The 25,103-nt window shown below is 38.3% G+C and overlaps 1 protein-coding gene across 1 annotated transcript; it reads right to left on the minus strand.

The window, feature by feature from the left end:
* Positions 1-20,778: 20,778 nt before the first annotated feature.
* Positions 20,779-23,976, minus strand: mmp13b (matrix metallopeptidase 13b; the record flags this gene model as incomplete). Its single annotated transcript, XM_079246378.1, has 10 exons — positions 23,872-23,976; positions 23,554-23,681; positions 23,276-23,424; positions 23,044-23,169; positions 22,810-22,965; positions 22,616-22,739; positions 21,905-22,038; positions 21,660-21,819; positions 21,414-21,517; positions 20,779-20,879 (listed from the first exon to the last, which is right to left on the minus strand). Exons 1-10 carry the CDS (start codon positions 23,893-23,895, stop codon positions 20,779-20,781), a joined length of 1,206 nt encoding a protein of 401 aa, XP_079102504.1. The 5' UTR covers positions 23,896-23,976.
* Between the last annotated feature and the right edge of the window lie 1,127 nt (positions 23,977-25,103).

The following is a 25,103-nucleotide window of genomic DNA, read 5'->3' on the forward strand; positions in this document are numbered from 1 at the left end:
CTCGGGCACTGTGTGTGTCAGCTAACTGCAGCACAGCACCGAGGTTTTGTTTTCCAGACAAACAAAGGATCAGCTCAGCTTTTCACAGTTCACAAAGATCTGCTTGTTTTTCTTTAGGAGCCACTGAGGTTTGCACTAATGCATATGTATATGCATATGTATATATATATATATATATATATATATATATATATATATATATATATATATATGTATATGTATATACTCCTGACTACCAGAAAAAAAAAATGTGTAACTACAAATGTCCACTACAGAGGACATTGCTTAAGCTTTTAAATATTGTGGTAAAATATAGTTATATTTATTCATTCATTCATTTTCCGAACCGCTTATTCCAATTCAGGGTCGCGGGGAAGCTGGAGCCTATCCCAGCTGGCTTTGGGCGACAGGCAGGGTACACCCGGGACAGCTCGCCAGTCCATCGCAGGGCCACACACAGAGAGACGAACAACCACACTCACGCTCACACTCACTCCTACGGGCAATTTAGAGTGACCAATTAACCTATCATGCATGTCTTTGGATGGTGGGAGGAAGCCGGAGTACCCGGAGAGAACCCACGCATACACGGGGAGAACATGCAAACTCCACACAGAAAGGCCACTTAGTTATATTTATCTAAGTAAAATTAAATGTGTTTATAAAATATTCAATGAAAATATAACTACAAAATTTCAGCACAAAGAAAAGTATTATGCACTTTTGCTCTTCCCATCAAACATGCTTGTTGCAATGGAGGCCATTTTTCTTGAAGAGAGAAAGAAAGTTCACGAAGCCCCACCCCCACAAATAAGGTACCATTTAAAAGCACTAAATGTCCTCTTTAAAAACCAAAAGGTGTTAGTTCAGTAGCATTCAGGGAGATGAAAATATTTAGGTTTACAAAGGTCCTCCACAGAGGACAGGGTTATACATATATATATATATATATATATATATATATATATATATATATATATATATATATATATATATATATATATATATATATATATATATAAACTATGTAGCCCGGTCTAAAATTTCATTATAGACCCAAAGGACTAAAATATAAATATGTTAAAACCCTTTCTTAAAATGCATTAAATATTGTTAATCACAGTAAAACAGTTAATTTCTTCTGTTAAAATGTGTTCATAAATAGTTATAAAAGTCAGATATAAACCAACCCAAGGTTTTGTCATTCAGTTTGGGAAAAATGCTATTTGCCACAAGTTTGTTTGGAACGTACTTATCAACATGTGCTTTTGGTTACCAATCAACTTGATGTGTTGTCAATATTGTATTCTCTGTTATCATATTGGTTGATGTAAACTCCATGTCCAATCACATGCATAAGGGAGGGATCTAAGACAGGAAGTGAATGGAAACAGCTAGGATTGAGGCGCTCAGCTACTGCGTTTGCCTGACGAAGGTTGTGAAGTTAAGCTACAGGGAAAAATGGTCAGAAAACATTGTGGATGCAGAGTCTACATTGCTGTGTTGGACTATATAACCCTGTGACGAGTGAGTACTCGGATTTATATGACTTTTGTGCTTTTGCGAAATGTTTAAAGTGCATAAATGTGTGATGCTAATCGTGAATTAGCATGTTAGCATTTTACCGCGAGTTAGTTCCTACTCTGTATGTAAAGTATATGAGCTTGGATGAATATATGAAACTAATTAGAGACTTTTAATGCCCAGTGGACCGAGAGGAATTCTCTGGACTCTTGTGCTGTGGATAAAAAGAGAGAGAAACGAGTTTCACCGAGTGCATTTCACACAGCCTGTGAAGCCGAGCTGCCAGCCCGGTTACAGAGAACGACCTGCATGATGACCGACAAGGTTTTAACCATCCATTGCCCTTGAGCATAAGGAGTTGTGAGTAAAACCAAAGCACCTTCACCTTAATTTTGGTTTGTGAACCAAAGAAACGGCCATTTTTATATTTTTTGGCCCAACGAACCCGAGCGTCGTATCAGGCCTGCAACAATTGTTTATTGGAGCGTCAAAGACTCTTTAATTCCTGGTATAAAGCTGAACTTGATTTAATTGGACTCTTATATGTGTGGATGTTACAGTCTGAAATAGTGTTTTGATGAAGTTGTGGAATAACTGAAACCCACACATGTATTGAGAGAAACCCTTAAAACTTTATCTGCTAATTTTTATTTCTTTATTCTTATTCACTAAATATTTTGACTTTAAACTTTCTGTGTTACGTCTTAATTGCCTTACAGGATAACTGGTGTTATTGATTTCCAGCTACAGTTGTTATTCTGAGTGAATGTAAACTATGGTATTTTACATTTTCTCCTTGGGAGATGGAGGCACCGCCATAATTAAAAAAAACCTAAGTAAGTGTAAATGGTTAACAGCCAACTATTATTGTTTCTCCTGTTTACCAGTATTAGTTTATTTGTATTTAAGTAACGTACCCAGGGCCCCACTCATTGTACTATCACCAATCTTAACCAAAGGGTTAATATCTAGCTACTTGGGTTGGGTGCTACATAAATTGGAGGCACCGCTGGGATACTTTCTTTTCTTCTGTTCAGTCCCTTGCTATAAAAAGTCTATTGTAACTTTTATTAGTAACTAAACATAACTTCAGTTTTCTGAAAGAGACTTTTTAAATTTATTCTCTCTTTCTAAACGCAAGCTTTCTTAGCTAAACTATGGCCACTGAAAATAATTTTTCACAACCTGATTTTGCTAACTGGTGCCGAGGTGAAGGGCTTGACCAGTCACATGCCATCCTTGTGTTTGGTATCCCAGAAGGGGAGGAAATATCTGCTGTTGAAGCAACACTGGAACAAATCAAAGCTTTGGGCAGAGTAAGAGTGAGAGGCAAAATGTTTAATGCTGAGAACCAAACCTTGACCATGCTATGCGAATGCCGTGAAGAAATTGATTCTACCAAAGTCCCACCAGAAGTGATTTCCACTATAGAAGGAGTTAAATGGACAATTGTCATCTCTGAACCCAAAACCATCACAGACCCTTTCACAGAGAAATTGGACAAATTTCTACAGGATGAAGGGAAAACAATGGATGACATTAAGAGATTATATGCTCCCACTACTTCATGGAACAGCAATCCAGAGTCAATCATTCGTGCAGTAAGTGATGCTTTTCAGCCAAGGCCAAATGAAAGCAGTTCATACAGGCGTCTTAGGATCTTTTCTGGGATCCATCCTACTCCAACTGGTGAAGAAAATTTGGACAGCTGGCTAGAGCAAGCAAAGTTCATGGTTGAAGAGTATGAGTGCTCAGACAAAGAAAAACGAAGAAGGATTATTGAGAGTCTCAAATGACCAGCTTTGGAGATAATTCAAGCAGTACGCACATCCAATCCTATGGCAAGTCATGAACTACATACAGGTACTGGAAAATACCTTTGGAACTTCAGAATCTGGAGAGGAACTGTATCTGACATTCAGAACTATGCACCAAAGACAAGGTGAATGCTTATCAGATTTCTTGCTCAGATTGGAAAGAATGCTGAACAAAGTAGTGCAGAGAGGAGGTCTCCCAGTCAGTGAAGTCAGTAAAACAAGACTTGAGCAGCTCATTAAAGGTGCAACTGAATCAGACCTCATGCTACTTCAGCTAAATCTAAGAGGAAAGTGTGGTGATCCCCCAGCATTTCTCAACCTGTTGAAAGAGATTCGTGAGGAGGAAGAGCGCGAAGCAGCAAGACACAAACTCAAAAAACCAGCACAACGACCGTATGTGCGGGCAGTACAAGTAGGAAGTGAAACCGACTCAAAAGGCAGTCAGCAACCTGATCTTCAGACAGAAGTTCAAGAGCTAAAAGCAAAACTCAAAGAGCTAAACAAACAGTCTGCAGAGTTGAGTCACAAGAAAGAGTTCAGAGAAAAGACAAAAGACAAGTCAGACACAAACCCTGAAGTGCAACAGCTACAAAAAGAAGTCAAAGAGCTAAAAACTCAGTTAAGCGTGATGTCAGTAAAGTCAAAACAAAATACAAAAGAGAGATGCCAGTACTCTAAATTCAAATCTGACTGCAGTACAAAGTATGCTGTACCAAAGTCCAAGAGTAGTAAAGAGGCAGACTACTTTTGTTACAGATGTGGAGAAAACGGCCATATTGCAACGAAATGCACAGCCCCTGAAAACTCGCAAAAGGTGATCAGGAAGCTTGTTCGCCAAGTACGTGGTAGCACTGATGGACAAAAAGACAGCACAGCTGATGAAGATGAGCGCGTTGCTCGAGTCAATACTGCAAACGTCTCACCTCAAAGTGCAGACATTCCTGAAGGTCTTATTGGTCCATCATCCATAGCTCCCATAAAAGTAAATGACATCTCATGCAATGGTCTTATGGATTCTGGATCAATGGTAACAATCATTTTTGAGGATTGGTACAATGCCAATATACCAACAGTTCCGATACATCCCATTTCCAGTCTAGCTATCTGGGGTCTATCAGCCGAGTCATATCCTTACTGTGGGTATGTAGTGGTAGAGATGGAGTTTCCCGAGGATGTAACAGGTGTGAAAGGGCCCGTTAACGTCCTAGCTCTCGTTTGTCCTGAGCCACCACAAGGTCATGAAACCCCTGTAGTTGTTGGTACAAATGCTTTTCTGTTCCGCCGCTTCTTCCAGCTGTGTAGAGACAGTGGTAGTGAATGTAAAGTCAGCTCCAAGAGAGTACAAGCAGTTTATGACCAAATACAAACTCAGTCTGTGAAGTCACAGGCAGCAGACAACCCTGTAGGACAAGTCAAATGGCTAGGTCCCAGACCACTTACTATTGCTTCTGGTGAAAAGTGTTATGCCACTTGTAAAGTAGAGCAGAAGGTTACTAAGCCCAGAGATGTTGTCCTGGTTGAGGCACCAGCCATGCCCCAGTTTCCATCTGGTGTGTTAGTGCAGCCAGGTGTTGTCCCAGAGAGTGACATAGATGAGAATCACTTTGTTGTTCTATTGCATAATGAGTCAGAGAAACCTACGTCTATTCAAGTTGGCACAGTTATCGCTGAAAGGCATGTAGCAGATGTAGTCACAAACCCTAAAGCTCTAGAGTCTGAGACTAGCACTTTAGATCCCGAACTCTTCTGTTTTGGTGATTCACCTGCCCCCGAAGAGTGGAAGAAAAGGCTACAGCAAAAGTTAGCTGAGAGGCAAAATGTGTTCTCCTTAAATGAATGGGATGTGGGTTTAGCTAAAGATGTAGAACATCACATCAGGCTTAGCAATTCTACTCCTTTCAGAGAGCGATCGCGCCGCTTAGCTCCCGGAGACATTGAGGATGTAAGGCAGCACTTACAGCAGTTGTTAGTTGCAGGGATCATTAAGGAGTCTCGAAGTCCATTCGCGTCGCCTATTGTGGTTGTACGAAAAAAGAATGGCTCCATCAGAATCTGCATTGACTACAGAACTTTGAACAATCGTACCATCCCAGACCAACTTACTATCCCACGGATCGACGATGCCTTAGACTGTCTTTCAGGCAGCAAATGGTTCTCAGTCCTGGATCTCCGGAGTGGATATTATCAGATTCCCATGTGCGAGGAAGACAAGGAGAAGACTGCGTTTATCTGTCCCCTCGGATTCTATCAATTTGAAAGAATGCCGCAAGGTATTACAGGAGCACCTGCCACTTTTCAGAGGCTTATGGAGAAAGCCGTTGGCGATATGCATCTTCTCCAAGTCATCGTGTACCTTGACGATATAATCGTGTTTGGCAGAACACTCGAAGAACATGAGCAACGTCTTCTAAAGGTCTTGGATCGTCTTGGAGAATTCGGTCTCAAAGTGTCAATAGACAAGTGTCAGTTCTGTCAGTCCCAAGTGAAATACGTTGGTCACATCGTTTCTGAAGCTGGCATAGCCACCGATCCAGAAAAAGTGGTTGTTGTCAAAAACTGGCCAGAACCAACAAACCTAAAGACCCTTCGCTCATTTCTTGGGTTTTGTGGGTATTACCGCAGGTTTATTGCAAACTACTCAAGCATTGTCCGTCCTTTGACCGAGCTAACAAAAGGCTACCCACCTACACAGAAACGCAAAAAGGCACAAGGCAAAGATCCATCCAAGACTTACCTCAAACCGTCAGAACCCTTCAAAGCGCGATGGGACCAATCCTGTCACCAAGCATTTAAACAAATAATTGACTGTCTGACCAATGCTCCTGTGCTAGCATTTGCAGATCCCACTAAATCATATGTCTTGCACGTAGATGCTAGCATGAATGGCTTGGGTGCCGTGCTTAATCAAGAGTACCCTGAGGGCCTCAAGCCAGTTGCCTTTGCGAGCCGAAAACTGAGCGACTCGGAACGAAACTACCCAGTACATCAACTCGAGTTCTTGGCACTGAAGTGGGCGATCGTGGACAAGTTTCATGACTACCTTTATGGAGCCAAGTTCGTAGTAAGAACGGACAACAATCCATTAACATATGTGTTGACTACCGCCAAATTAAGTGCTGTCGGACATAGATGGCTTGCAGCTTTAGCCACATACGACTTCAACATCCAGTATCGGCCTGGTCGTTACAACATAGATGCTGATCTATTATCACGACAGTACACCCATGACTCTGAACAATGGACAGATATTCCACAGTCTGCCATAAATGCTATTTGCAAAAAAAAGTTCAACAGTGAGACTACTAAGTCTTTGGATAGACTAGTGGACCAACTTGGCGTCCCTCCATCTGTGATTCCAGAGGCTTATGCTTTTCCAGTGAGTCTGAAATCAACCACATTGGATCAGCTAACTACCAAAGACTTGCAAGTTGCTCAAGATTTCGATCCAGTCATCGGTCTCATCAAACAAACCATCCAAACTGGACAACCACTGGTTCCATCGAAAAATCAACCACCTGAAGTAACTTTGCTCAGTCGTGAGAGCTCCAAACTGGAACTCAAAGACAAACTACTATACAGACAGCGGAACCTACCCAATGGCACGTCCAACAAACAACTGGTTTTACCAGAACGGTTTCGAATCAGTGTAATGAGATCGTTACATGATGAATGTGGACATCTTGGTGTAGAGAAAACCACAGAACTGCTCAAGGATAGTTTCTATTGGCCTCGAATGAATGCTGATGTGGAGAAATACATAAAAACTTGTGGACGCTGTTTCCAGAAAAACGCTCCCGCAACGTTCATCCCCACTGAATCAGATCACTAGTAACGGCCCTTTAGATCTAGTCTGCATTAATTTCCTTCAAATAGAGCCAGATAGAAAAGGAGTCGCTAATGTACTAGTAGTAACTGATCATTACACCAGATATGCTCAGGCATTTCCTACAAAAAACCAAAAGTCAGTCACCGTTGCCAAAGTCTTGTGGGAAAAGTACTTCGTTCATTATGGACTACCTGCCAGAATACATTCGGATCAAGGCAGAGACTTTGAAAGCCGCCTTATAAAAGAACTCTTATCCATGCTTGGAATTAGAAAATCACGTACCTCGCCGTATCATCCACAAGGTGATGCTCAACCGGAACGTTTCAAGAGAACACTTCTCTCAATGCTTGGAACACTTGAAAACGTGCAAAAACAAAATTGGAGTCAACATATCAGTCGGTTAAAATGAGTCTACCGGATACTCTCCCTACTACTTAATGTTCGGACGCAATGCCCGATTGCCCGTTGACCTCTGTTTTGGTATTGCTCTCGATGGTGATTCGGAGGAATCTCACCTACAGTATGTTGCTAAGATGAGAAAAGAACTCCAACAAGCTTACCATCTAGCTACGGAGAGTGCAACCAAGAGTCATCTGAGAAATAAATCACGTTATGACCAGCGAGTAAGAGACCAACCTCTACAGGAAGGAGACAGAGTCCTGATAAGAAATGTTGGCCTTACTGGAAAACACAAACTACAAGATAGATGGAGATCTACACCATATATTGTCATCAAAAAGTTACCGAACTTACCTGTATACAGAGTCAAATCAGAACAAGGAACTGGAAGTGTCAAAACTCTACACAGAGACCACCTACTACCCATCGGTTACCTTGTAAGGATTCCCGAGACTTCTGAACAAACTAAAAGAGTCACAACACCAGTTACCAGGAGACAACATGCTCTCAGACATCAAGCACCTGACCAAAATGCCCAAACATCTGATGTTTCTTCAGAATCTGAGTATGAGTATGCTTACGAGTCTCCAACCTGTGACAATGTCAGGCGATCCTCATCACCATTTGACAGACTCCAAACAGAATCTACTCCCTCTGAAAGTTCCCCCTCATCTGAGAATGAACAGGATCTGAATGAAGGACAATCTGCCAGTTCACAAGAACAGGAATGTCAGTCCTCAAATGTGGAAGCAGAAATTAATGGTACAGCTGAAGATGCTGACGTAGAGTTCCGAACTCATACAAGCCCTAAAATCAGAAAGTCAACGCGTGAAGTGAAGCCAGTCATCCGCTTGACCTATGATAAACCTGGAGCCCAAACTGAGGAACCTGTGACAATTGTGCACCAAGGCATGGTCATTCAGTTGAACCTCAGTACCAGAGGAAATTCTGATCCAGTAAAACCGCCTAGACATCCCAGAACTCGCCCCTATCAATCTAAGTCTAAACTGTATGGTTAGATGAGGACATCTAAGCCTTTTAGAAGGGGGAGGATGTAGCCCGGTCTAAAATTTCATTATAGACCCAAAGGACTAAAATATAAATATGTTAAAACCCTTTCTTAAAATGCATTAAATATTGTTAATCACAGTAAAACAGTTAATTTCTTCTGTTAAAATGTGTTCATAAATAGTTATAAAAGTCAGATATAAACCAACCCAAGGTTTTGTCATTCAGTTTGGGAAAAATGCTATTTGCCACAAGTTTGTTTATCAACATGTGCTTTTGGTTACCAATCAACTTGATGTGTTGTCAATATTGTATTCTCTGTTATCATATTGGTTGATGTAAACTCCATGTCCAATCACATGCATAAGGGAGGGATCTAAGACAGGAAGTGAAGGGAAACAGCTAGGATTGAGGCATTCAGCTACTGCGTTTGCCTGACGAAGGTTGTGAAGTTAAGCTACAGGGAAAAATGGTCAGAAAACATTGTGGATGCAGAGTCTACATTGCTGTGTTGGACTATATAACCCTGTGACGAGTGAGTACTCGGATTTATATGACTTTTGTGCTTTTGCGAAATGTTTAAAGTGCATAAATGTGTGATGCTAATCGTGAATTAGCATGTTAGCATTTTACCGCGAGTTAGTTCCTACTCTGTATGTAAAGTATATGAGCTTGGATGAATATATGAAACTAATTAGAGACTTTTAATGCCCAGTGGACCGAGAGGAATTCTCTGGACTCTTGTGCTGTGGATAAAAAGAGAGAGAAACGAGTTTCACCGAGTGCATTTCACACAGCCTGTGAAGCCGAGCTGCCAGCCCGGTTACAGAGAACGACCTGCATGATGACCGACAAGGTTTTAACCATCCATTGCCCTTGAGCATAAGGAGTTGTGAGTAAAACCAAAGCACCTTCACCTTAATTTTGGTTTGTGAACCAAAGAAACGGCCATTTTTCTATTTTTTGGCCCAACAAACCCGAGCGTTGTATCAGGCCTGCAACAATTGTTTATTGGAGCGTCAAAGACTCTTTAATTCCTGGTATAAAGCTGAACTTGATTTAATTGGACTCTTATATGTGTGGATGTTAGTCTGAAATAGTGTTTTGATGAAGTTGTGGAATAACTGAAACCCACACATGTATTGAGAGAAACCCTTAAAACTTTATCTGCTAATTTTTATTTCTTTATTCTTATTTACTAAATATTTTGACTTTAAACTTTCTGTGTTACGTCTTAATTGCCTTACAGGATAACAGGTGTTATTGATTTCCAGCTACAGTTGTTATTCTGAGTGAATGTAAACTATGGTATTTTACATTTTCTCCTTGGGAGATGGAGGCACCGCCATAATTAAAAAAACCTAAGTAAGTGTAAATGGTTAACAGCCAACTATTATTGTTTCTCCTGTTTACCAATATTAGTTTATTTGTATTTAAGTAACGTACCCAGGGCCCCACTCATTGTACTATCACCAATCTTAACCAAAGGGTTAATATCTAGCTACTTGGGTTGGGTGCTACAACTATATTAGTGTATTTCCCAAATATTTTTAAACAAAGCAAAGAATTTTTAACACAACTTTTTCAGACATCCTAGTTTTATCTTGGATACTTTCCTTATTTCACTTTGAACACAGAAATGAAATTATTCTACAATAAACCAAAAAAATACCAGGGTCAAAATTATTAGCCCACCGATGCTAATAGTGAATTGTATATGCTTTTTGCTGGGTAACAGCCAGCAGTTATTTGTTGTCGCCTTCAACAAGTCTCTGACACCTCTCTTGAGTAATCCCAGCCAATTCGTCTTTGCCCAAATCTCTCAAATTCCTCTAGATTTGACAGTCTTCTGGTATGGACCTAAGTCCTTAGTTTACCCCACAGGTTTTCAACAGGATTCAAGTCAGGACTTTGTTCAGGCCAGTCATAACGTTGACTTTGGTCTGCTGGAGGTAGTTCTTCACCAGGAGAGATGTGTGTTTTGGGTCGTTGTTGTTTTGGAAGATAAAGCGACGACCCAGCCCCAATTTGGCTGCTGACTGTTTTAGGTTTTCCTTCAAAATCTTCACATATCCTTCTTTCTTCATGTTTTCTTCCACCTTGACGAGATTCCCAGTTCCAGATGCACTGAAACATTCCCACAGCATATTATTCCCAACACCGTTTCACTGTGGGGATGGTGTTCTTTGGATCATACGCCTCTCCGTTTTTTCTCCAAACATAAGCAGTATCTCTGTGGCCAAACAGCTCTAGTTTGGTCTCATCAGACCAAAGAACATGTTTCCAGTGTGCGTCATCTTTCTCCAGGTTGTCCTTACCATGATTCCGGCTTGAAGGTGTCTTTTCTGAAGAAGTGGAGTTCTTCTTGGTCTGTAACCTCTCAGTCCATTCCTGTGCAGAGCTCTAGTGATTGTCTTCTTTGAGAGTACAATTCCTGACTGGGCCAAACCGTTCACCAGTGTCTTGCCAGTTGTTCTGGGGGCCTTAGACACATCTCTCACTAGTTTTCTTTCCAGGGTGCTTGAAATCTTTTGTTTCCTACCTCTGCCAGACTTGTTCTGTACTGTGTGGTTCTCTTAGAATTTCTTGATGATGCTTCTCACTCCAGTTCTTGGAAACGCTGTGATAGCTTTGTATGTCCTTCTCTTGGTTTGTAAGCATCGGCAATTATTTTCTGAAGTCTAAACTGATTACTTTTGTTTTCGGCATGATGCTCTCTCAAGTGAAAGCTCAAACCCTGAAGCTTTATACTGTAAGTAAATTGGGAGAAAACTCTAATTTTTGTCTTGATTTTACAAGCTGTGAGCATAGCAAAATTAAGGAACAGCTTTGCAAAACAGTTGTTTGTTCTATAGCTCAGTGTTAAGATCAGCTCTTAATAGTATTGACTCTGGTCATTTTATCTTTCCTGAATTAGTTCTGTTATTGTCTGAAAAAAGATATAATTTATGTTTTCTAAAGACACCTTGTATGTTTAGAAATGGCATGTTGACAGTTCTTTGCCCTGTAATCACTATGCTATATTGGCACTTAAAATGCACACAACCCTACTTTAAGCTTAACTCAAGTATAACTCAAGTATGTGACCGTTTTTTTTTTTTCATGGATTGCATCAGATTAGTTAGACAAAAAATAGGTCAAGTGATGCAGTTGCATCAGCCTTCAATTTTAGCTTTCAGTCACAGCTTTGATGTCAGGATGCCACTTGCTGAAGATATTTGTATTAATATGTATATTAACTTCTAATAATTTTCTTTTATTCATATTTCTATAGGAGATGCTATTTACATATTATTGTTATAAAACTATGCAAGATAAATGCTTTGAAATATATTAATAAAATCTTTGTTTGAACATGATGTGTAAGAGGAAGGACACTCCCATGTGGTTTCAAGATGATTACAGGTGTTGGGCTCTACTTTGAAGTCAGGACTTATAAATCAGTCCGGCAAGTGCAACAAAAACATTGTTTTACCTGTGTCGCATATGTGACATTGTGAGTCATTCACGTGTCTCCACATCATTTTTATGGTAAGAAAGAGAAGCGGCACTTGCTATCACCAAACAAATCTGTAATAAAATGAAAACAGTTTCAGCGAGTGAGTTTTATTTTTGTTTTTCTGAAAAAGATAATGCCAGAAAGATGATGTGTTAGTGGGAATAAAAAGATCCAGGATTCAGTCTGACAACTGACTTATTAGCTTAAAAATGTCGAACTGCATCCAAGCAGAAATGATTAATTAAAAAATATTTTAACTATTGTCAATGTTAACTGAGCATGCCACACCTGGTGGATGATGGAAATATGCTGTCATTTTTTCATTCTATTACCAGTAAGGCTTTTTCAATCTTAAAAAAAAAAAGCACATTTTTTATTTATTTTGGAATTTTAATGATGAATTGACCAAGGTTACGTGGTTTTCATATTATGAATGAAAACAACTACTACCAGACAGCTAGAATTATAAAGTTCAAGCCATCTTTAAACATCATCTGTTTATATGATTATAATGACATAATTGTAAAACCCTCAAGCAATGTTTATGGGTCATTATGGTGACACCGTTTTGCTTCCTACATAGCTGTTGTTTAATAAATCAATCAACACAAATGCAAGGCAAGCTTTCCTTCTCTTGACAGATTCCAAGGCAATTAAACACAGATGCTTCTTTTTTTTTTTTTTTTTTTTTTTTTTCTTTCTTTATCATTTAGTCATTCATTTCCTTAACATCTAATTCTAATTAAGGGTTGTGTTGAAGCTGGAGGGGACTGACTGACTGGCTGACTGAATGAATGAATGAATGAGGCAGTGATGTTGAGCTAGGCACTTAAGTAGCAAACCACTGATATACATATGCGCGCTCACAACCCTAACAAAATGTAAATGAAGAAACACCCCCGTTCCAAAAGGATTTTACATCTACCTAACTTCCACACATGTTGCAAAGTGTCTTCATGTGCGTCAGTATGTGTGAAGAAAATGAGCAGTTTGTACCCAGAGTGGCTAGATGCCTCTCATAACAATGAGCTCAGTGCAGGGGCAGCAGAAGTCTTGCATCACCTTTCCTGCAGTGTTGGTCTGAGGAGGGAGTTTCCCAGAGGAAACTGGATATATCCTGAGACGGCTGGCCTTCCCTGTCATTCTTCTCCATCTGGTTTCCATCAGGAACAAACTCTTTTCCCCCCAAGGGTACCACCTCTTTTTCTCTTCCAATGAAATTTTCTCCGGACCTTTTCAAACTGTCTCGGTGCCATTTTTAAATACATTTATAAAAGCTCATTTTCGACAGCTTCATTGCTAAAATTATATCAGATACTGCCATGAAAATGAAGTACAATTGAAGGAATTATATTTATTCATTTAAGCGCTTGGAGACCAACCATGACTTCAGTCTTAGCTGTGTAATAATGACATCACAATCTTAACCAGCAGAAAAAAACATTCAAATTCAGGATTTATATGCTCATTAGGTTCCAGTTCAAGTCCTCTCTTCTGCATTTTGATGAGTAGAAAGAGATTGTTATGGTAATGTCTTCTGACTGGGAAATGAAGAAATGTGTATCCAGCAGATACTGGAATTCAATAAAAAAAATGAAGAAAACTTATTTGACCTCTAAATTCATGTTTTTCATGTGTAATTTATGTGTAATTCATCAAATTAGAAGTGACTTAAATTTGTATGTTTCTTCGCTGCACTGCTCCATGAAAGCCAAGTCGACACAAGTTGGACAGTTTCTTTTCATAACCAAGGAGTAAGAATATGTGAGTAAACATTTAAGAACAAGAAACTGACTTGTTCAGTTTCCCCACAGAGCGAAAAAAGCATCGAGGCATAGCAGAGAGTAACTGTAAGCACTTCTTCTGCAATTGCTACCAGGGACTTGGTTGGCATTTCTCCGTCTACTAATATGTTTTTATCTCAGAACATGATCTTATAAAGGTTAAGCTGCAGGAAAAAGAACCAGTTTAGACCACTTTAAGAGTTGGTCTGGAATGAGCTTCTTCTGTACATGTTGTTTGCTTGTCTTGCTCTCTATGACATTAAAACTCTTGGGCAATGCACTAAAATAATGTCTAGGATAAAAAGACCAAAGACCACATTTCTTTAAGATGAATCCTCTGTGTCTATAAAATGGAGCTTAGACTCATAAAGTCCACGCCGATGATGAACACAGGATTTGTGAACTGGTGACGCAGCACCCACCATGTTTTGGAAATGAGCAAAAGAGGTGACTGCTTCACTGCACTGTAATTATATCCACATGATCGGGTCTGTGGATTAGTCGTCTTGGTTCAGTCCACACGGGTTCACAAAATTCAGCAAGATCTCTTTGACTGACTTTTTAAAGTTGGAGACATGTTTATAGAATAAATAATTATTTTCAGAGTCCTACCATCTTGCTTATGTGACCAACTTACGATATACAGGTATTTTATTTATATTGATAATAATAATCTCTGTCAGATCTTCCTTTTCACCATTTGTGCTGATAAAGCAAAGAGTGGATTAGTGAATCGGTTGTGACACTTTATTTGTTTATGTGCAGCACTTTCTTTCGGCTGTGGTCGTTTCAAATTGATTTATAAATAAAGCTGGAATGATATATTTTTTGGTTTGGAGAGATGGAAGCCTAAGTGTGAAATATTAGAAAACATAACTTTGTGAGTTGTACAGCCGGTTAACCTGTCCTTTTGTTTTTTTTTTTTTGTTTTTTTTTAAAACTCTGATCTTTTCAGCATTTTTCTGTTAGAAGGTTGTGATGAGCTCAAAGCATGTATAGGGTGGACCTCTGGTGGAATTAGTGTGTAACTACATGTCAGAGTGACGCAGTTTAGAGAACCATAGACTTGGAGGTCGGGGTTGCAAGAGAAGCCCACCAGAAATGTGATCCATGGGATATTCAGGAAAAAATGTAAAACATTTATGTGCAGTACATATGGAGAAACAGATGTTTTTTATGCCAAACATTATGAATTAAGTTATTCATTTATTCATTTTCTTAAGTGCTAGTCCAGTTGGAAAGGTCGCCAGTCCAGCACAGGGCAAACACAGAGGGACTAACACATTCATTCCTTGGGAGAATTTAGAGTGATCAATCAACCTAACATGCATATCTTTCAATGGTTGGAAGAAGCCGGAGTACCCACACCGTGTTGCCCAAATATTAATATGCTAAATAATATTTTCATATTTCTCTCAGTTTTACAGCATAATCATCTGTCATGCTATTTATTCTTCATGTGACTCCCTGCAAAACTTCCTGATATTTTGTATAACAGAGAAAAAAATGACTAATGTGTGGAAGATGATTATGAATAGACATGTCCCATGTTGTTTGCCTGATTTGTATCCCTCTGGTGATGCCTCATTCTGCCTTTGGTGCTAATTAATCGAGAGATGATCAGCTTGGACTCGCCCTGTTTGTCTTATTATAACTCAGTGTGTCGTAGAGGCAGCGGGTAAAGAGGGTGGGGGCATGAAAGGTAGCAGACTCACTTGTTTTATTTTAAAAACAAGTTATATTAGAGTATTTGGAGGCTCTACTTTATGTTGACGCAGGGGCATTGTTTGAAATGTCTTCAGCTAACAATCGCCCCAATGTTTCACATATTCAGCCTTAGCTTACAATGCAGAGCAAAGAAATGCAAACACATGCATAAAGACACACACTGCACTCACTCATAAACGTATACATCTGACAAATTAATAAAAATTCAGTCAATAATTAGCTTCATCACCTGAGACATATTCAACAATTTCGCACCTGATGCATATGTTCTGCCTCGAAACTTAAACTGTAAAATAAAGTAAGAATAAGTAAAAGAGTGTTGGGTTTGAACCCCAAACACGTGAAGAAGTGATACAGACACTGTTTTACTCTTTGTGCTTTGCAAAGGGAAGAGCAGTTTTTATAGAACCAGCCAGTCTCCAACTCTCTTCAACTTGCTCCCAACTTTTAGGTCAGGGTGAATGAAAATTTTAAAAGGTTGTTATACTTACGACAGGTTAAAATGAGATACACAAAAGAATAAAATCAAATTGATAATATTAAATGCCAACAAAGAGAAAATTTGAAGTAAACAGAAATCACAAGAGTAGGCACAGAAACTAGAGGTCTATGAGGACATATTCTATATGTAGACCATCAGTGACAAAGACTTTGGGTTTAGGAGATACATAGCCATGGGTGTAGTGGATGCGGGGTGCAGGGGGGACATGTACCCCGCACTTCCCGCATCTAGGTCCTCTGTCCCCCCGCACTTTTTATAGCCATTATAATCACTTGATCACTTTTTTTTTTTCGTGCTGAAACATTGTTTTCTGAGCCGTACCTAAATGTGTAACCATAGACTGTATATAAAGAGATGGACAGAGACTCTGTGACTTCACCCGTAGGTTTCTGAAGAGCTGAATTGAAGCTTCCTACCATCGCCATCTTGGCTCGAAGCCAGAGATTGGTACCTGTCAATCAAAAGGAGACGCCCCTAAATATGCCGAACTTCGAGATTAAATTACTTTTAAACGGGCGAGTTAGAAAAATTCACTCCCCCCACAGTTGTCATGAAGGTAAACCTGACCTATAAACCGAAAATAGATTTTTGAAGCAGGCTGTAAGCATGTTTATTTTTGCCGTGAATTTGGCCATTTTTACATGGGAGTCTATGGGGCTTTGCTCTGTTTTGCAGTCAGCAAAACATCTAAGCGGAGGTTGCCGCTTAGATGTAACCCAGTAGAGAAAACAACTTCTTTCTCTCTTCCTTTTTATTTGCGCAATTGTGCACTTTTATTTTGAAAAGAGGAAATGTACTCCTCACTCCCTCGCTTTATTTTCCTGTTTTATGGACACGTCCTCTGATAATTACCTTCTCATTTGTTAAGAGAAACGTTAGTCCCGCCCTTCCAGCAGTGGACTAAAACACGAATTAATTTAGCGGTCTTTTATGTTCAGAGCATGAGCGAGACAAGCTGTAGACGAACTGAGCTAAACTTTAATGATCATCTTGGGGAGTTGCAACAAAATAACAGTTGTAAACGAATATTTGCATTGTCTGATTACTAATTAGAGATGTTATTATGTTAAGTGAAAGGGAACACAAGCTAGAGAGGCTGTTTGACTGTGTCCTTGATGTGCTTGTGCAGAAACCTCATCTTGGTGAGTTGAAAGGTCCTATGTGTGCTTGAGAAACCATACTGGCACCACGTTGAGATTAGCTTTATGCTAATGCTGATTGCTGGTGAATGTTTAATGTGTTTAAGTACTGTAAATGCTATTTCTGGTTAAGTGATTTTGTAAAGTGGCATTTTTCAGAAATAGTGTAATTAAACATTAATTCTTTTTCATGTTTCTTGGTCGAATGCAACGTTTGTTCAATGTTTAATGCCTTTTTTGTTACTGTGTGAAAGCTTATAGAAAAGTAATGCTGAAAAAATAACCAAATATGGTTTCATGATTATCTTTTGATTTCAAAGAAAAGTATTACTATTGCAATTCATGTTATGATTTACAAAAGCTAAAAGATGGTTTAACAATCAATCATTTTAATTGGTTAAGGATAAGTAATAATAATTTCATGATTAGCAAGAAAGAGAAAAATAGGAGAAATTCATTTCACTGTGTTACACGGGCTAATAAGTTATTTCATGTAAGCAGAAGATAATTTGAGTTTAAAAAACATGCAAGTATTACTGTTTATTGCTGAATGGTAATATGGGAAAGAAGAAGATAAAACCTAAGCTATAGCTGTGTGAGAAGATAAATATTTAGCTGTATACAATAATATCATTATTGTTGTACAGGTTAGGTTCTTTTGATGGTTAAGAAAACCTAATCTAGTCCTGGATACCTGATGATCTCTGGATGGAGATGGCGAGCCTGTGTCTCAAACTGAGCCGAACTCTCATCTGAGGATCCCTGTTTTCAAAGGGTTAACCAACAAAGTTGTAACAACTCAAAACAGCGGAAAAGAAAGGAACTGGAACTAAAGACTATTTAACCCGATTAACGACTAACTAAAAAAGACAAAAATTGAGCTCAAAAGGACTGGGGTTTTGTTTTCCTGCCGGCTGTCATAGTATTTGTACAAACTGTATGGTTTATTTTTTCTGTTTCTTACAAATAACAATCATTATTTTTGCTTATTTCCTGCCTCCAGCCACTTCATTCTGCACCTACCTTAGTGCCCATTGTACTCCTGCCGAACCTAGTTATTGGCCTATACAGTTCCATAATCTTACTTGACGTCAGTCAGGGGTTACACAGGCAAACCTATGGCAGCTAACAACAAACACCTTGTGTTGACAGAGAAGCCTATCTTTGGTGTAATTTACATCTTCATGTTCAGCAAACCAGCAAAGAGACAAAAAAGTAAGACAGTTTCCTCCAAACAAACTGCAGAAGATGATTCATACTGTTGAATGTAGGTACTGCTGAGCTGAAACAGAGATGTTCTCTATTGTTTATATCACCATGTGGATTTTAAAAGATGACAGATGTCAATTAAATTAGCTAAACTAGCTAGTCAGGTAGAGGTGGTGCATCTACATTTACTTGAATAACTTTTTGGATAAATTGTACTCTTGGGAGTTATTTTGTTGCAAAAATGTTTTTTGAGTAACATTCTAAAATAAGCTGCTCTTAAGTAAAGTTAAGGTAGTATCTAGGCTTCTCTAAGATTACTCACTTTTGGGTAGAAAATAAGAATATAAATGTATTTGTTTTCCTTTGACTGTTATATTTGTAAAGACTTAATTTATTTTTGTAGCAGTTAAAGTTTAAAGAACATTAGTTTCATGATTGGTGAATGCTATTTTGATACACAGCACTTTTTTTTTTTTACTAGATACTTACTTTTTACTCTTACTCAAGTAATTATTTGCATGAAACAACACGCTTGCCTGATTTTTTTGCTCATGTACCTCCATTCCTTTTTCATTTCTGCGGAGAAGTTATGCTTACTGTTGTTTTACAATTTTTTTTTAACCTTTTTATACAATAGAAGGAGTAGGGTGCGGGAGCAGAAAGTAGGCCAGACAGAGGCCAGCAGCAGGGATGGTCTTTACAGCAGGTGAGGAGAAATTATAACAAAAGTCCTTAGAATGTCTCTGAGAGAAAATATTTACAGCATTAAAAGGGATTTTGAGATCAAATTCTGCAACAATTTTACTCTTATGTATAGTTCGTTCATTTTTTAATTTTATTTAGTTACAGCCCCCACAAAAACATTAACACGAACTGTTATTTATTTTGACCTTATTCCTGTTTCTGCTCGAGTGTAAAATGAAATTTACAGCTCATATTATTTTGTAATGTAGTTTTTCAGGAGAGCCTGGATTCATTGATTTCCTTTGTTCAAAAAAGAAATACTTACACATATGTTGTTTATCTGTCATTTTAAAGACAATATTTGTTTATTACTCATTTATTGCAAGTATAATTTGACTGCTGTATCAGGCAGCAGGAATTGGTCAAAACATTCTTCTTAACTGATTAATTTTACACATCTGTGCTGCCATCATTAATGATAAAATTAATGATAAAATAGCAACATCTTATTGTTGACATGTTTGTTAGGTCACTTGTCATTTTTTCTGTTATATTAAATGATGTGGCTTATTACTGCCGTTACCCTGTCACTTCCATGTCATTTTGGCGCTGATATATTTAAACGGGAATGGCATTTTACCAAACTTTTTGTTTTTAGTGTTGTCATTTGGCACATAATAATCTGACAACTCACCCTGTAGATACTCCAGGGTCATTCTATGTCAGTTCAACCAGTTTAGCAGCTTTAGATTTAAGATTTTGACTTTAGAGTTTGATAGTATGTCATTTTAAAGAACTAAAGTTGATTCACTGGTGCTGTTTGTAGTAATGCTAATAAATGCAATTGAATGTGAGAGGATGATAAAGTCTCTCAATCTCAAAACAATGTGTCCCCCTCACTTGGATATGCCCCTTTTTACGTGGCACTATATTTTCACAAATGTCTGTTATCAAATGAGAAAGTATTAGATCAGAGTTAAAGTAAAATACAAAAAATACTCATTTTGCTTGTTCACAAACCTCAGCAAATGAGCTTTATTCATCAAATCAATTCCCAATGGTTTTGAAGAACACAATTTATATAAAGTTCCTTCTTAAAAACTTCTGCAAAAAGAATTTATCAAGGAAAATGGCTGAAATGGAAAGGTCATATCCTAATTTTTCGTACAAACAACAATTGCTACAAATTCACATTTACTTTAGAAGATTTTGCTACTCATGTTTTATTTTTGACAAAAAAATATAGAATTTTTTCCCCAAATCTATTTGTGTACAATAATTACGAAATTGGTGTCTTTGTCACTTTAGCCTATAACCCTGCCTTATTTTCAACCATTACAACCTACTAACAAAAAAAAACTTAAATAAAATGATCACAACGTGAAAAATTAAGCTCACAGACTACTCTAGCACAAATACACAAATGTAAAATAAATAGCAATAATATCAGTTAGAACATTTCAGAGGAGCTCTGCGTGTCCAGCACTAATAAAGATACAAAATGCCTTACTTGTGTTTTCATCTGCCCATTTCCTTCTCATACAATTACTGCATCATTTCCAATTTAAACAAATGTGCATAGTTTGCCACAATGCATCCCCATATAGCCAGCTATATTCACTGTTTTTTCTAAGTCACAGATAATGGTACCAGTACTTCTCAGCAGTTGAAAATGGAGTTGGCCCTCATGATGCGAATGACCTTCCTGTAGTTGTAGCTGTACTCAAACTGTATCTGTTTATGGAAGAAATACAGGTATCCTAAAAGAGAAGAGAGTGGGATTGTTATTACAGGATGCTATTCTGCTAGAAGAAACAAAACTATTCTTATATAATGTAAAGAAACATTTTAGTGACCTGTTGTGGTAAAGCTGCAGATTACAACTTAGTCAATACCCCCTTTTGTCACTCTACAGTCTGAAGTGTTCAATAAAAAAAAAAGCAACTAAAATAAAAAGAAATAAAAAGAGCTATTGTTTGACACCACCAGTCCATCGCAGAGAGACAATCATTCACCCCTAGGGACACTTTAGAGTAACCAGTTAACCTAACATGCATGTGTTTGGACGGTGGGAGGAAGCAGGAACAAGAGAGAGAACCCACTTATACACAGGGAGAACCTGTGTGAACCGCTGTGATAGGATGCGTTGGTGAGAAAATCTGCCGAAGTTCAATAGTGGGGCTTTAAATAAAACATAGTTAAGAATCCTCTCTTGCTTTGTTTGCAATGAATCACCCTAAATGTTACTGTTTGGAGACTGAATTCTAATAAAGGTGTGATAGTTTTTAAAGTACCATTGTGATAAGCAGCAGCGTCGATCTCATCATCCATTCCTGGAAAGTCATCTTCAATGGATCTTGGGTAGCCAGTGTCCATGTTGCCCTTTGCTTCATCGTAGCTATGGATTACAAACCAAAAACTCTTAAATGAAAAATTCTATGAAGCAAGTATAAGTTCTGATTGTAAAGTACTTTATTCTTTGCAAATTTAAAGTATTATAAATTTGAAAAAACTGAGATGTAAGATGCATGTCTCCATACCTCCAGTATTCTTCATCGGAGAAGAGTAATGTTTTCCCTGTTTCTGTAATGTGCACAGCTGCATCTACTTTCCTTACTGTCTTGGGAAGACCAAGTTTGTGAATGTACTTAGGGTAACCATCCACAAGGTCATATCCATTTAAAGCCCACATTTTGATCCCTGTTAAAATCCAGAATATAGTTTCAGTGTAAACATACCGCAACTGGTATATAGAAGACACCCAGAGAGTACATATATGGCCCACCTTTAAATATAATGACTACATCCTTCTCTGGGTTCTCGTAAGCTGCATCCACGTTATTAGGAAGTGAAGGCCATGTGGACTTGATCAGTGTCTGCTCAGGTTCTGGCATCTGAGGATGGAGACGCCAGTAGAAACTGCAGCAAGAGGCAGCATAGTAACAAAATAAAAATAATTCATTAATAGTTAACATTAATAAAACATGTTAACTCATTAGTACCCAGTATGACATATGATACATACAGTTTCTGAGATATTCATTACTATTCGCACCCTCCTTGTTGTTTCTGAGAGCCTATGTAACAGTGAAGTTCTCCACTGTGCGATAAAGTCTTGTCTTATCTTATCTTATATTTAGCGTCCCTTTATTGCACAAAGTCTGGTAGAACACAAAATATGTCTTTTGTCTTCTGCCACTTAATATACACCAGAAAGCAGAAGATTACACTTTAAATGTTTTGGCATATCACATGGTAATAAATGTTAACATCCCCAAACTATTTGGGTACTTTTATGTTTTAAATTTTGTTAAAGGGACAAAGTAAGACTACATATGAACAAAAACAGACTTATATTTTTTTCATGAGTTTGGTCTTTATGGGTTAAATTTGTTAAATTAAAAAATTGTTCTGGAAAGCTCAACTGCTTTTTTTTTTAATGTGCACTGAACCCATGTTTTATACGAGTCTGAGAGACATTAGAGTATTCCTATACCTGTCTTTGAAAATAATGGTTTCTCCTCTGAGTTCTGTGACAGCATCAAAAGTCAACATTGGGTCGCATTTGGTTGGTGCAACAGGCTTTGGCTTCACTTTCCTCTTTGGATTTGGGTTTGGACCTGTGATTGATATCTGACATTAATTCATGATTCTCAGTATACACTCATCATACACTCATACTGTGCCCACCGTAGAGAGCTTGAATGCCTTCAATATCATCTTCAGATAGTGGATAGCCTTTGCTGTATGAGTAGACAGGGTACATCAGGGCACCTGCGTCTGATGAGTGGGACATACCCAGGGCATGGCCCAGCTCATGGGCTGCTACTATAAACAGGTTGTAAGCTGCGGGAAAAAGATGTTAACTTAGAAATATTGTTTAACTTATTGGATATTAAGATATATCTTCTGAGAATAACTCACCAGAAGAATCTTTGGTCCAGTTTTCATCCTCATCAAAATGAGTATCTCCTCCTATGCCTTGGCCAGGGGGGTAGGCATGAGCCAGCAGTCCATTTGGACCATCAAATGGGTTGTAGTCTCCATGCTCTTTACGGGAAAAGGTGGAAAGAATATGTAGTGTTGAAATGTCCACATAAAAATGCCTAATCTTTTAACTTCTTGTGTTTTCTCCCGTCATTTTGGCTCATTGTACCTTTTGATCCAAAGCTTATCATGATGTCAGCAGTGCCAGTGTGTAGCTTCCTAAAAGTCAAAGGGGTGACATCTTCCCAGACTGTTAGTGCATTTCGGATGGCTCTGTCTACATCAGCTCTTGGCAGATCTGGTGTATAATTCAATATCCTGAAGCATAAAGGGATACAAGAAAAAAAGAGACAGTGAATAAATGACACTTCTATATATAGTTGAAGATCTTAGAAAGATATTTTACAGTATCTAAATGTCGTACATATGTATAATTTTAGTGGGTACCTAAATGTGATGTTGTTGTCATTCCATTTGAGGTGACGAGGGAAGTGGTTGTACTCCCCGATATCAGGGACTCCACACCTAGCCTTATTCATCAGGTCCAAAGTATCATCATCCAGTTTTCCTGTTACCTTTGTACAAGTAAAAACACAACAGGATATGTCAGGAAGTAGACACATTAAGACATTGTCCATTCCTAAAAGTTAGAAGCTTATTCTGCTTTTTCTCTTTTTATTGTAATTATTGAAAGTATTTAAGAAAATTGTGCTACTGGAAGAAAAAAGGAATCAATTATCTAATTGACATTTTTATCATCCTCACCTTGAGTTTGAAAAATTTTTGCATTTCCTTGAGCTTGGTCTGAAAGGCACCTGAGGATGACTCTCTTCCTTGCAAACCATTTGGAAGATTGTAGAATCGTCGGAGGTATTTCTAATTCAAAAGAGCAAAATCATTCACATATTGGCTCACACAGGAAAAGAATTTAATCAGCTATGACAAAAAGCTAATCAAAATGATTTGTTAGGCTGGGGAATAGTTGCCTAAGGTTTCAAAACTCACCTCTGCTAAATTCCAGCTGTCCGTGTCGACTCCACGTAGCACTGCAGCCAAAGAGTGGTGAAGCAGCACCAGCAGCAACAGAAAAGCTCTCATGTTTGTTGACTCTAAGCTGTCCAAACAAGTCTTTTTGGGTCAGGAAGATCTGGAGGGTATATATAGTGTTTTGGCCCACCTTTTTTTTTTTTTTTTCCCAGAGGGTCGAGATGATTCACGTAAAAGCACCTCACCACTTCCTTATTTGTTCATTGGGAATGTGCTTGTATCAGTAAATATCCAGTGACTGTGGTTTGAGGATGATGATTTTGAACTAGACACAAATGCTTTGATCAAAAACATCCCCCATTTCACAAGCTTTTGTGATGTAAGGATGATGGATTTTTTAAAAACTTAAAGGTTTCTAACAAATGTGAGTGAGGTGAAAGGGGAAGCCACACATGTGTTATGCCAAAACCTGAGAAGTTTTCCGTTATGGTTCTGCTGACAGTCTCATGATAGTCTCGTGTCTTATGTGTCTCATTTTAGCTGAACCTGTTTTATGACACATAACTAAAAAAGACAGGGCAGAAGACTGTGACAATTTAATCTAAATTTAAAACGGATGATTTCCATGTTCATCACAGTTAAACTTTTTCTGCCTGGGTTCAATCTACTCTGATTACTAAGAAGCTGACAAAACTGTTTTAGTAATATGAAAACTCCTATTCTGTATTGGAGTTCTTGGAATAATTAAAAGCAGACTTTCCTGATGTAGGTTTGTCACCACTCAAACAGTGCTATGTGATTCAGGATTAGCCTTAAATAATAAATCAGACACCAAGATGACTTGTCGTTGTAATTCCTAGAAGTTGGCCATTTAGTATGAGTGCGTGAGAGTCCTCTAATGTATGTCAGATAATTAGTAATACAGTTAAAGCTTGTTAAAGATTTTAATCATTTTTATGTAAGATTTTAGGAGCTATATTTTCAATGTACGATGATGGCACTATTCATCT

This window comes from Telmatherina bonti, assembly GCF_933228915.1.
Source record: "Telmatherina bonti genome assembly, chromosome: 9".
Classification (NCBI taxonomy): Eukaryota; Metazoa; Chordata; class Actinopteri; order Atheriniformes; family Telmatherinidae; genus Telmatherina; species Telmatherina bonti.